Source organism: Miniopterus natalensis, chromosome 10 (assembly GCF_054644295.1).
Source record: "Miniopterus natalensis isolate mMinNat1 chromosome 10, mMinNat1.hap1, whole genome shotgun sequence".
Lineage (NCBI taxonomy): Eukaryota > Metazoa > Chordata > Mammalia > Chiroptera > Miniopteridae > Miniopterus > Miniopterus natalensis.
This window is the reverse complement of record NC_142090.1, coordinates 1,533,344-1,546,972: the sequence shown is the minus strand read 5'-3', so window position 1 is coordinate 1,546,972 and position 13,629 is coordinate 1,533,344. Positions and strand designations below refer to the sequence as shown.

The 13,629-nt window shown below is 53.3% G+C and overlaps 1 protein-coding gene across 1 annotated transcript in view; it reads left to right on the top strand.

Moving 5' to 3' along the window:
- The window catches only part of RBM33 (RNA binding motif protein 33), an 83,829-nt gene extending 76,864 nt beyond the window's left edge, over positions 1–6,965 (top strand). Inside the window, exons 17-18 of the mRNA XM_087820905.1 lie at positions 3,874–3,962; positions 4,284–6,965. Coding sequence (XP_087677031.1) covers positions 3,874–3,962; positions 4,284–4,332 — 138 coding nt within the window. The 3' untranslated portion in view covers positions 4,333–6,965. The remainder of the gene's footprint in view (positions 1–3,873; positions 3,963–4,283) is intronic.
- The last annotated feature ends 6,664 nt before the right edge of the window (positions 6,966–13,629 follow it).

Genomic DNA, 13,629 nt, shown 5'->3' with positions numbered 1-13,629 from the left:
TGCTTGTTTTAATGAGAGAGAGGGGAAAACAAGAAGACGTTTTCTAGGTCACATCAGTTACCCTTAAAATGAAGTACAAGGTGAGGTCCCATGTGTCCCTGAGAAAGCCCCCGAGGAGTAATGAATTTAGCACTTCTGCAGGGGCCTGTGTGCCCACCCTGGGAACTGAGCCTGTGCTCCTGTTTTCTGCCAGCCTTGCTCTGGGGGATGGATGTGAGTGGGAGTGGAGATACTTAATTGCTGCAGTCACAAAGGCTAACACTCTTTAAGTTTATAACCACGCTGATGTAACAGGCTTCTCCGACAGGGTTAGGATGATATTGTTGAATGTAAATTTTGAAAAGATATTTATAACAATGTTTTGCTATAATTATGTTTTAAATATAAATAGACTTGGAAGGGATGGGGTGGAGGGGCCTCCACCTGACCCAGCTAAGCCTGTGAGCCTTGGGCTGTGACGCCACCTCGTGTCCACGTAGTGTAATAGCAGTGGTGGCACCTGCACTAGGCAGGACCCTGTTTTTTGGTCTCCTTTAATTGTAGAAAATTGCTGTGCTTGTCACTCTGCTGCCTTAGCTGTGGACCTGAGAGGCTCTCTTCGTGTGGCAGGAGGTAGTTCTCAGATTATGTTCTTCGCTTAATAATGCTCCACTTCTCTAGAAAGTCTGTTAAAAAGACACTTGTCTATAGATTCGTTATTTACACAATAAGGAAAAATGACCAGATTTTGTAGAATGTTCTAACCAGAAGGGAGAAATGACATGAGAAGGAAGTATCGCATTTCAGAATTTCAGATGAGAGGGCGAGTGAGAATCAGAGCCATGGGGTGTCACCAGCAGTCCTACCCGAGGGCAGGGCCTTGGGGGTGGGGCTGCAGGAGCTCCTTCTCCAGGGACTAGCCCTCACCTCCTGCTCCATCTGGAGGACCGAGCAGTCAGCTGTCAGGATCTGGGAGCAGAAGGGTCACAACCTCTGAGGCCCTTTCACTTCGTCATCTTTGTTTCCTGTGTGCAGGGCTGTGCCTAAAATTGTGTGAAGAAAAATCTGTTCTATAATGAACGAAATACCAGGGTATAAAAACAGAAAACCATCTCCTCACAAGAGTGTGGAGCTCGTGATCACTTAAGGTTCCCTGTGATCCTCACTGTATAACAGTTGGGCTTAGACGTGGCTGCCTCTGCCCAGGGTTGTGAAAGTCACTTTCTCTGCTGACATCTGTGTTGTTTGCCGACCATCCTTGGAAGTATCATGCAGCCTGTAGCAGCTGGAGTCAGGCTTTGAGATGCGCTTCAGCCTAAGTCCCTATTTTGCCATTTCTTGGTGTGCAGCTTTCGAACTGAGCACTTCACCTCTGTGAGTCTGTGTTTCCATCAGACTCATAAACCACAGAAGACAGGAAATGCCACTACATACCTCATTGCTCCCTGGCATAACCTGCCAGGGAGGGAAACAAGAAAGGAGAACGTCCCATGTCACTGAGGGAAAGCAGGGACAGCAGCAGTGCCCCACCTGCTGGCCACCTGATGGCAGCCGGTCCTGTCCCAAGGGCTATCTTCCTGCAGCTGCTTCAGGACACCAAGTCGCCAGCCCCCAAAAGCATCCCAGTCCACCGAGATGGGGAGCCCTCTAAGCAGCCAGGAAGGCAGGTCACAGTGGACACACTGACCTTTGAAGGTGACGGGGGCCAATGAGAACATCTCCTTCACTGCGTCTGGTTCTGACTGATGGAGAAGGGCTAGTGGGTGGCATAAAATCGTTGGCATCTCCAGTGAAAGCAGGCAGTCATTTTGCATTTAGGACATCTGAGGAAAAAGACAGCGGGATAGTGAGACATGGACAGCAGGACTGTCAGACATAGACTACCTGGAACCTATCGTCCCCAGGTTGAAAGTAGGTCTGGGCATGGCCATAGGACTTGAAGTTCTCATGGAAAACATGTAAGCTGGAGGCTCTCATGCAAAGTTCTGGAACTGTTGTAACTAAGCCAGAGGAAAACGGGTATCTCGGAACAGTGTGAGGAGACAGAGCTCTGAAGAGCTGAGCTGTGTGTTTGGAAGGATTGTTCGGTAGGACGGGGAACACAGGACAACCAGTGTTGGACGTGGATGTGGACTTGAGGAAGCGCAGGAGACTGGCAGCACCTGCGTCAGAGGAGACCCAGGCTTGGCGGGATGGCGGGCGTGATCCTGAGCAGGAGCTGCCAAGTCCTTGACAGCTGGCGGAACGGGGCTGCCCAAGGCGCTGCTGCAGCTTCCCCGTACTCCTGCTCAGACCCCTCGGAGCAGTGTTTGCTGCTCTGGCCACGCCGCCACCAGCAACAGGCCAGTGAACCTGCGCAGAAGAGACTTCCAGAGCAAGGCCCTTTGCATTTCCTACGAGAAGCGCTGGGCCGGGATGAGGTTGACTGCCCCCCAGGGCTGCAGGGCTGTCAGGTGGAAGACAGGGCTTCCCACCATCCCCTAAATGGGGATGCGTTGAAGCAGTTTCACTTGTGTTTAAAACAACTAGCATCTTTTTTGGCTTTAGGCGATTCCTGAAGGTGTGAGGAATCCCTGACGAGAGGGGAAGAGCATTTAATGGCTCTGTCAGGACTGTAGAACTGTTTTCATACCCAACAACATTTTTCTTTATCTGTGTAACACTGACACATACAGACTGTTCTTAGAAAGAGGAGCTCATCCTAGGGGAAGAGGCCAGGACCCTAAACAGTGTGCCCTGTTCTCTGCTAGTGGAGTGTCCCCTGCAGCTCTGGCACAGGGTCCTGCGGGGACTGCTGAGTGTGAACGCAGGAGGCTTCCAGCTAGTGTTTTGTGATTAATAGCAGAACAATTACTCTTCTCAGAAATTGTCTGAAGACGGCGTGTCTGAAAAATGGACAGCAAATCGGGGAGAAAGTTGATAAGTGTAGCCTTCAGTCGGCGTGTCAGTGAGCTGTGTGTGAGGGGCAGGGGAGTCGGAGTAAAGATCCTTGAGATGGACTTTAGCTTTAGGTCTGTTCTGAGTGATTCGTGTTTATAGGAAGATGTGGAAACTGGTGATCATAAGCTTTTTACCTTTTAGTGCAACATGTTTTTTCCTCTCCTTCCAAAGAAATCCCTAATGTTTGTCATTTTGGTAGGTTGAATAGTGACAATTTCTACAGTTCATCCTCATATCTAGAAAATAGGGCTTGTTTTATTGAAAGGGCACAAAAATATAAATATGGGGAGAGCCAGCAAGCAGACTTTAGGCAGTGTCATTGTCACATGTGTTGGCCGCTGGAGAACCAGCCGTTCTCGTGGTTGAGGAACTTCACTGCAGATTATGCTGTCTTGGCTGACAGTCCTCCAGAAAACTGAGGTGTAAGCCACTTAGGTACAAATAGACAAGTCTTCTTACAGCAGGCGTTTTACCACTTTAGATGGTGGATGGTAAAAATGAAGCTTCATGCCTTCACTTCACGTTGGGGAGTCACCACTGAAGTCCAGAAACGTTTTTCTAGAAGAGGAGCCAAGTATTTTCATGGACAGTTGCCCGACAGGAAGGCATGAGAAGAGAAAGTGACTCTCTGGGGTACCTGCCCCCAGGCCTCAGAGAAGGTTTAGAGAGAAGATTGGGCAGCTGGCATGGCCAGGGGATGCAAGGCCTGAGCGCCAGGCTTGGAGGGTGGATTGCTGGTCAGGGGAATGACTTGCTGAAGCAGATTGTTTTTGGATATATTATCTGGATGGGTAAGAAAAATTTCCATGGAGATAGAATTAATTTGTTTTAGTGATCCAGGTATCAGTCTGAGCTCCAAATTTTGTATTAAATTGAATGTTTGCATGTACATATAGTTGTTTTTTTAAACCATATACAGCGTGATGTTAAAATGTCTTTGTTTTCTTCCTCTAGAGTTTACAGATGCTTCCCCAGCAACGGAAAGCCATAGCTAAGTTTAAGGAGCCGGCCCATGCACTAGCGTTTCAGCAGAAGTTCCACAGGTAGCAGTGGATTCCCTGGTTCTGGTGAGGGGCGCGGGCGGGGACCTCTCCCCTGTGGCCTGCTCTCTGTCCCAGCAGCTGTTGATTTGCATGCTGCTGCCTGTCCACCTGTCACCAGAGACACACAGCAGTGCACAGTGGACGCGCCTTCTCTCCTCGTGTGGACACTGTCCCTGTGTTCATGCTGACTTCTCTGTCAGCCTGCGCTTGCCTAGAGTAGACTTTCCTTCAGTGGGGCCCACCCTTCCCACCTCGTTCCCTCTTCTGTAAGCCGACCACTGGTATGCAGTTAACCTAATAGTGTTTGTTTCACTTCCACAGACACATGATAGACCTGTCCCACATAAACGTGGCCCTGATTGTGGAGTGATCTCTAGCAGGGAGGATGACCTTGCACTGCACACACACACTGTGGAATTTCTTCGAGGGAGCTGCCTGCACAGGACCCGCCAGCTGAGGCCTCTGTCCATCCTTGCTCACTGTTGTCCAAGCGGCGGGCGGCCCAGCATTGGTTCCGGGAGAGCTGAACTTGCGGGACGTGGCAGGCTGGAGTTCCATGTTCGATGGCTCCAAATTCTGTTGCCATCTCCGAGAACTCCGGTTTTTGTTTTCTTTTGTTTTCAAAGTGCTTACAATGCATGTAGACACTGTGCTTCGTGATTTACTGTCTGATCGATCGCTCACCGGGACTTTGGTTCAGGGAGGAACATCAGCAGCACAAATTCCAAGTACTTTCACAGCAAAGAATATTTGATAATGGTTGCACTTATCTTCAGTGCAGGCTAGACCCAGCCGTCCTCTCAGAAGGCCCTCCAAAGGCTCTGGTAAAACAGGCCAAACGCCAGTCATTGTGATTGACAGCTGCCTGTCCCAGAAAGCAGGGTGGGGGAGGGGCCCCGGGCAGCCGATTCTGTTCTTGTAAAGATTCCAAAAGCACCAGCTGCATATTCTGAGCTCCTTAGGGGACTCCTCACCTTTTAACTCTTCCCAGATAGGGCGAGGACCAGGTTGTCACCACTGCGCTTCCCTGGGGGAGGGAAGCTGGGTGTGGTGCTCTGGCGGCGGGAGTTCCCTGCCTGGTGGGATGCACAGTGCACCTGCCAGGCGGAGGACCAGCCGGAAGCTTGAACAGACCTGGTTGGGTTTTTTTCCTCTTTTTAAATGCAGCCCAAAGGGCAGCTTCGAGTCACTGGCTCTGACAGCAGTGTTCTTAGGGAAGCTGGTCATTATTTTGATTAACCCTTTTTTGTTTTTTTTGAAGGCCTTTTGAGCAGGGCTGCGCTGTCCTTCAGCCAACCTGAGAGCAAGGTGACACTGACCCTGGCATACCACTCCCCGAGGCACCTGGTGTGAGGGGGCTGTGTCACCCGTGAGTGATTCTGCATGGGCTCCTTTAGATGATGCCCATGCCCCGTAGAGCAGCTTTAGGAGAAGTCATTCTGGGCGGAGATTGAAAGTGCCTTACAGTGTTTCTGCTCACGGAGGAGTTCACTCTAGGACTTACTCCAACGTGGACCTGAGTATTTGAGCAGATGATATGAGGGCAAACTTAGACTTTTTAGCTGTATTTTATATCTAAGATGTCATGTCAGAGTTATCCGTAGAATTGATAGAGGCTTCTTGCCACTCACTGTCTCTGGTTACCCAGGGGGACCACATGGGAGCCCAAGGCCTGTGCATCCAGGTTCCTTGTGTCTTGGCCTCCTTGTGGGAACTGAGACCCCGCTCGTGAGAGCTTGTACCATCTCGTTTGCACAGCGTAGATTTTATTTTACTTTTTCAAAGTAAGTGACCATAACCGGAGGGAGTATCCAGCCCCTGTGAGACCTTGTGTAGCACTGATTCTCAGGTGGCATTGTGTGCGAAGAGTGAGCCTAGAAAACGGGGGTGCAGGCTGATGGGGCTCACAGGAGATGTCAGCTCAGGTCAGGAAAGCGTAGGACTCCTGGATCCACTGGAACTCCCACCAGCTGGGGCACCTGGCCACCCTGCTCCAGAGAGCCCCTGAATGGCCTGCGCCATCTCAGAGTCAGTGCCCTGACCAGGCTACTGCCCACTCTCACAGGCAGCTCCGGTGTGTTCATACGTAAACCTGTGGCTGAGTTAGTGCAGTGTGCGGAGAGCGGCAGTGGAGTGACGACGTAGCCGGGAGCTGTAGTTAGGAGAGATCCAGACCACGCCTCACTCGGCCACCTGCGGGAAGGTTCATAGTGATGGACCGTGTCACAAGGACTTGCTGGCCCAGTCAGATAAGTGGACAGACTTTTGCCACTTTCTGAAATGGTCTGCGTGTGCTGTGGCTTGGAAACCATAACCCGCATGCTGTCTCTAGAAAGCAGGCGGGCAGGGCACTTCCTTCCAGTCAGTGATGGTGAATTAGCCCTGTGTGGACACTGCTGCTTTGGATTTACCCACGGCTGCTTCAGGGCCTGCTCTGGCATGAGCACGACGTGGGTGCTGGCACTGTGCACACACGGGCACCCTTCTCTTGATACCCTGTCCTTGAAAGACCACCGTCCAGGTGAAGTAGGCCTTTCCTAGAGCACTGATGGGCACGCCCAGTGCCTGGCCGGCAGGCACCAGCCCTGAGTTTGGACGCTGCAGTGCAGCCGGGCCTGGGGGCAAAGCTGAGTTTCCTTGGAGGAAACTGCAGAAAAGGAAAGAAGCAGAATTAGAGAGTCATTTTATTTCCATTTTCGGTGCACTTCTCGCAGGGAAGTCAGGCACCATAGCTGAGCCCTCTTGGAAGATCTGTTGCAACCATTATCTCTGTTCTTTATTTATCATGCATTCAGACGAGATGCAGGCACACTTCACACACTGTAAATACGGACCTTTTAAAATTAAAGTGTTATTGGCGATGCTTTCAATCCAGCAGCACCGTAGCTGTTTGCTAGTTCTTCTGTGTTGTCTCACCAAGTTTGATGGATGCAGTTCCGTAATTGTTGACGTGTCCTGTGTGTATTCGATTTTTATAAAGATGGGAGTAAGTCAATACGTTTACCCTGACCTGTGTATTATTTGTTCACAAGTCCAAGGAGCTAAGAACAGTGACTATCAGTATACCTCGTGAGGTGAATAGCAGGCGCATGTGGAGCCGCTGTCCTTCGTGTTGCCTTGTTTGATTTTGTGCTGTAACAAGTTCACCTGGCCACCTGCCTGAGCATAAGCTTGTGTACTGCTGGTCGGGCCACGTCTGTTAAATCCTATACTGATACTCTTCCACAGGAGAAACCTTGTCTCTTTCCAAAGCAATGTGGAGGGTCCCGTGTCTGGACAGGCAGCATCCTGAGTGGGCGCCTGTGGCCTCACCCCTGGGGGGTGGGCAGGAGGGGAGGAGTGGGCTTCGTCATAAGTACTTTTAAGTTGGGTTGTCCTCGTGATTTGTAAAGGTCCTGAGAACAATTGTTCATGCTTGGTTCTGTAGCGATGCTAAATTGTGACAGCTTAGATCCTGCACCCAGGGGTCTTTTTTCCAAACAGCATTTTGCTTAATTTTGCCAACAGGGAACTTTGTTGTTGGGAGGAGCTGGGGAGATGTGGGGTGAAGGGCAGGAGGAAGGGGAGCCATCTTGTGGACGGTTTTGTGGAATGAAGCAGCCGTAAGACTTCATCATAGACCGTCTGCTAACACAGCCATTCGGGAGCAGGCAGTCCAGTCGAGAAGGGTGCGGGTGGTGGGCACACGGGGCCTTGTAGGTGTCTGCTGGACAGCACCTGCCGGACGGTGGGAGGGTGGACAGAGAGCCACCTTGCACTTGGTGGCCCTCCCACTCTCCCCACAGGAGGGCCTGGTGGCTCGTGTGGGGCAGGTGAGCAGGACCCGCTCGTAGAGCTGATTTTGAGCAGTTACACGTCTTTTGTTTTGGCTTTCAGTTTTTTTGTTTGTTCTGTTTATTTTGTGTTTTGTTTCTTTTGAATCGAAGGTAAGCTTGGAGTGCTGGTAGACCAGTGGACTGACGGGACCCTGTTGAGGACAGTTAGGCTTGGAGCGAGGTCTGTGCACTGGAGCCTGGAGGCAGCATGTGCTGTCCGGAGGTGCCCGCGCGGGCCTGCTGTCCTTCTGATGGCGGTGGGCCCCCTTGCTGCCCCAGTGCCCTTTCCAGGGTCCTGTTGAATCCCCTCCCTGCCTGCTTACAGGCCTCTCCTGGCCTCCAGTTCAGTTTGCTGTCAGACCTGCTGCTATTTCCCTTTGGTCAGGCAGAGCCCCTTCCTCTCGTTTGATTATTTAGAGAAAATTCTTAAGGTTTTGTTGGTTTTTCACCAGTTTCTCAGGGAGAATTCTAAAGGGGGCTCACTCACGGGGGGTGGGAGGACCAGGGCCCCCATGAAGGAAGCCAGAGTCAGATCCATTAGGGGGAAAGTTTAGGGGTTTTTCGTTTGTTTTTTTGTATTTAATGAGTATTTTAATCACTCTCCTGAACTGTTTTTAACACTAGTGAGTGAAGCGTTATTTTGGATACCCTGAAGTAAGGCTTCTCCAGAGGTGAGAGCCTTGATTTACTACTGAATCCTACGGATTCCTGTGTAAGGTTCTTTTGCAACCTGTTTAATTCTCATCACGTAAAGTGCGTGGTTTGCGCACTTAGAACCAGAGCAAGACCCACTGATTCATATTGGATCCCAGGTGCACCTTCCGCTGACCTGTGGTTGGGAAGGGCCGTTGGTTGTACACGGCGTAGCCTTTTCTGGAGCTTGCAAACCTTCACTCTTCCGTGCCGTGCTTTGGTAGGAAGCCTTTTAGTCGAGACGGGCAGCTAGGGCAGGTCCTTCGTGAGAAGAGGGTTTTCCTTTTCCTTCTGACCGACTGAAGTGTGAACAGGGCCTCCTGTTGGTGTTCTGCTCTGCTTTGTTTTACTAATTTTTAAAGGTATGTAGAAAAATGCAGGCCCTTATAAAAGAAACAGTATGTGGTTTTTAAATTTTACTGTGTTCCACCCAGTGGACAGGTGTATCATTTCCATATATCCTGTTTAGTAATTGAATCCTCTGGAAGGCGGGCCTCGCACCTTTCAGCAGCACTGCCTCACCCTGCTGCCCGGCGAGGCCTGAGGGGCGCTGCGTGTCGGGGACGCTGCCCTGCTGTGTTCTGCCCGTGTAGTCGCGTCTGCAGGACTCAGGTTTTTAAATGTGCAGGCACACTCACACTCACGCACACGCTCACACGTCCCCTGAGGAGCAGATGGTCCTTCGGTTTATAATTCCGCTTTGCTTTCCACAGGCGCGGGATCCAGAATTGTCCTTCCTCTGTGAGGACTTTTAACTCTGAGGCTTTAATTCCACTGTTTAGCTTTCAGGTTCAACAACAACTCCGCCCCTAAACCTGATGTTTTCTCATTTCTGAGCTGGTTCTCTCCTTGCTGCTGCTGCTGCTTGGTTGGCCGGTCTGGTCCTGGGACCCCTGGGCTCCTGCCTCCTCTGGACTCCCCTTGCGAACCACCTCTCCCCACCCTCCACCCCGTGCCCCTCTCCCGCTGAGCCCTCCCTCCCTCCCCATCTCCAGTGCCCATGGTCTGCCCACCACCTCGAGGTGGGATGTTCTGCTCCTCTGCCCAGTCTGCACTGTTTCCCCTGGATTCCCTCAACCTTTGCCTCGACAGGTTTCACTCCTCACTTTCTCCTCCAGGTCTTTGGTTGGACAGAATAACACTGGACTCTGTTACTTTGCAGTGTGACTGGGAGAGGCCAGCGTCCTGCGCAGCGGTTGGCTGGTTGGCGTGTCATTAACCCTCTGTTTTGCCCTCTACTTTGCAGGCAGGACCGCTTTTGCATGAGTTCAGTGTTAGTAGTAACGCGCCTATTGTTCCGCTGGGAGGTGCCGGCTCAGGCTGACTGGCCCTTGCTAACCTAGTGCGCGCCGCACGCGGGTGTGGGCGGCTCCACTGTCCACTCTGAAGCTGTGGGCGCCGTGAGCGCTCGGAGCCAGCTGACTGCTTCCTTCCTCTGGGTTCACCTACTTCGTGTGTCCTTCTGAGCTCACATGCTCCATTGGCGGGGTGGCACTGCCTTGTCTCCCCCACTCCCCACATGCCAGTCGCTGTGCGGCCTCAGGAGTAGATGTGGGAGCAGTAGTGACAGAGCTGGAAATGTATTGCTGTGTATCGTTTGTGATCCATGCTGAAATGTGTTCTGAGCTGTACTGTAATTTTGAAAGATGTGTTAATAAAGTATCTTGAAGTTTGTGCTTTTTTTCTGTAGCTTTTATTTTATCTGGCCGCTCAGATTCGGCCCAGCCTGCCTCTTACCCATGTGGACAGAGAGCTCAGCCACCATCCCTCCGAGGATGGCCGGGCGCTGTTTCCGGGCGAGCCCCCTCGGTGCAGCCCTCTGCCTTGAACCCATGTCTGAGCGATGGGCCTTCCCGTCTGAGGTCAAGGTGACCTCTTCATCCTGCTGCAGGGTCTGCAGGAGTCGGAACAGACTCCCCGATGGGCTGGGTGGCTGCACTGAGAGGCAGCGGTCTCGCTTGTGGTCTACGTTAGATCCAAACAAGGAAATCAGCCCTCAGCCTGGTCGTGCCCCTCAGGGATCCTCAGCCCCATGCTGGCCCCACCTGCATCTGTGGTCCCCCCACCCTGGGGTCCTCAGGGCGCAGAGACCGGTGCTATTGGGTTACAGAGGGACGGGACTGCTGCGGACCCACGGGGCGGCGAGAGCAGCCTTGGCCGGCCCAGGAGGGACTCAGATCTGAGAGGGGCAAGGGGCATCTGAGCCTGTGTCCAAACCTGTGCCCCGTGATGAAGGGCCAGGGCCCTGGGACTGAGACCAGGACGGGTGAGGACATCTGGTGACAGATCCTCCCTCCCTTCCTCCATCACACCCCAACCCCCAGCAGAGGCGGGTGGCAGGAGCAAGGTTCCAGGCTGCAGCAACCCTCCCACTGACAACCTGCCTGTCCCCAGCAAAGTCCCTGCAGCTGGGTTTCCTTCTCTGGCCTGGCCTTGCCCAGCTCACCACAGAGGAGGTCTGCTGGCTCCGCCTCCTCCCCCAGCTCTTGGGGCCTCGGGTGGAGGGGACGGCCCTCTCTCACTTTGCTTCCTGAGACCCCAGATCCTTGGAAGAACCGGAGGTGAACCTGTACCCAGAACCTCCTACCTGTGGTCATCTACCAGGGCCACCACCACCCAGGGTCGCTGCCCTCCCGAGGGCCACGTTGTCCCCGATGGCTGACCTAGCTCATGTTCTCCTTTCCCAGTAAGTATTGTTCCCACACTGATTTGAAGCAGGCAACTCCCAGCTACAGTAAGCACCTTAATTTTGTGCGGAAGTGTGGTCACAAGAACCCTCGCCCTGTATCCCTTAAGCTCCCAAAGCCACCCACAAACGGCGCAGTTGGCCACGATGCGGGACACAGTGTCTCCGGAGTGTTGTTGCCGATTTGTGAAGCCTTATGAAGAGGCAGAAACAATTTACAGCGAATCCCACATTTTGACACCCCCCTTTTTTGTTGAAAATACCACAGTGAGGATTCCCAGGAAACCTGTCTCGTGCACACACCCGCTCCCCATCCGACTTCTCGAGGTGCCATTTCCTTCTGTCTTCATCTGCTTAGGGGTCTCCGTGCTTTGGGGGAGGCTCCTGAGTGCCCTTCCTTGTGGGGCTTACTTGGGTGGGGTCTGGGCTCTTCCCGGAGACAGCCTGGAGCTGTCAGCGGTCCTGACTGCAGGTTTCAGAGCCACCCAGCAGGTGGCGCTCGACTACTGGGACAGCCCGCCTCCCTGGGGACGGACGGGAGAGGCCAAGCAGGACATTAAGGTGGCTTTCCCTGACATGCCCGTTCTGCCGTCACCACTTCATTTGCTCGCCGCCCCCCCCCCACTCACCCAGTCTTCATGGAGGGCCCGCCATGGGCACCAAGGACAGAGCAAGCCAGTCCCAGCACTGCCCCAACAGTCAGACAAGTCAGAGAATGTCAGAGCTGGGCCAGACCTCCGTCTGGGGACCGACTCCTCCTGTCACACATGGGGACCTGAGCCTGAAGAGCGGGTGTGGCTTGGTCAGGACGGAGCCCGGCTCTTCAGGTCACCCTAGCTCAGCCCCAGGAGTTGCCTCAACAATGAGAATATTTGGGGGATGCCTTTTGGGCGCTGGCTTTGAGTCGGGGCAGGCGAGTCTCATCAGTTCATGGACGTCCCATGCTCTGTCTCACCCCGGACCCCACCAGGTCGCCCTCTGAGACTCCTGACCCTTCAGAAGAACTAAGGCTCCCTCAAGGATGGAGACTCACCACCGTCCCAGACGTTCCTTAGTCCACGGCGGGCTCCGGAAGCCGCGGCTACAGCAGGGCCCACATCTGCAGGAGGATCGGTGTCTCAGTGGCTGTCCCAGGTTTACTGTGACCGAGAGCCACTAGGACGGGCTGGGAGGGGAAACAAAACAAGAAACTTCTTAAACCCTTTCAAATGAAAACATATTCGTTTTGCTTGCAGCCGACTAAATTATCATGAGACAAATGAGGTCACTTTGTAAGTTCACCCAGAGTCACTGGGAAGATGTCCGTGTGCATCCTGCCCAACTTTTTCTAAGAGGGTGTATGTGTGTGTGTGTGTGTGTGTGTATATACCACACACATGCATGTACACACACACAGGCATGCACATATGCACATGCCCACAAAGGTGCACATGCACACATGCAAATACAGAAATGCACACATGCACATAGCACACACAAACATGCACGTGCACACACGCGCACACACGTGCACGCAAACACATGCACACATGTACACACATAAATGGGACCCCACTGTATGTAATGTTTTGGAGCCAGCTTTTCCCCATGTAATATATGTTGTGCATATGTTCTCATGAAGCCCTCTCGTGTCGTCTCCAGTTTGGGGGAAAGGCCAGGTACCCAGGCTGAACTGCACCCACAGAGGGGTCCCTGGGGAGAGTGACCCAGGGCTGCCAGTGCGTGCGCAGCGGTGTGAGGTCCTGTCTCCCCCGCCACCCGCTGGGGTGCGTTCACAAACACCGTACACCTGAGTCCCAGGGCGGGCGGTTCAAACCGCCTCCCTCCCTGAGCAACCTGGGAAAACTTTCCTTCTTCAAGTTTAACTTTCTCACCTGTAACCATCAGCAGGGCCGGAACGCGGGCCGGTTCAGAATCGCTTCACCTGCTGATGACGACAGGCAGGAGGGGAGGAGGGGCCTGCCGGGAGGAGGGGACTCCCTCGCGACTTGTCTCGCTTGCAATGATGTGGCTTTTCCACTCTGTGCTAAGAAACGTGCAGGAAGAGCGTGAATTCCTTACGGTTTTCCTTAGCGCCCGAAACAGGCTTGTAAATTCCCAGTGGAGACCTATGGACCCGAACCAGAAACCCACCGGCTAACTACCCAGAATGCTGTTCTCCAGGCCTTTTATCTCCGACTCTCACACCAGGACTCGAACCAGCCCGTTGCCCCTGCCCCTCAGCTGTTTGTCCCGGGAACAGGATGGTGGGCACCCCAGGGATTCGCCACGGCTGCCTCCCCTCCAGTGCCCTGGGGCCCCACCTCACCTGTCCAGAGGGTCCCTGAGAGCTGGGTGACCAGGGTCTCTGAGAGAGTGGGTGACCAGGTGTACCAGTGGGTCACCAGGCCTCTGGTTAGAGGGCCCACCTGGGGCAGCCACCCCTGGTTGCCCCGAGAACAGGGGCTCATCTCCCTCTGCCTGGCGCACCGGC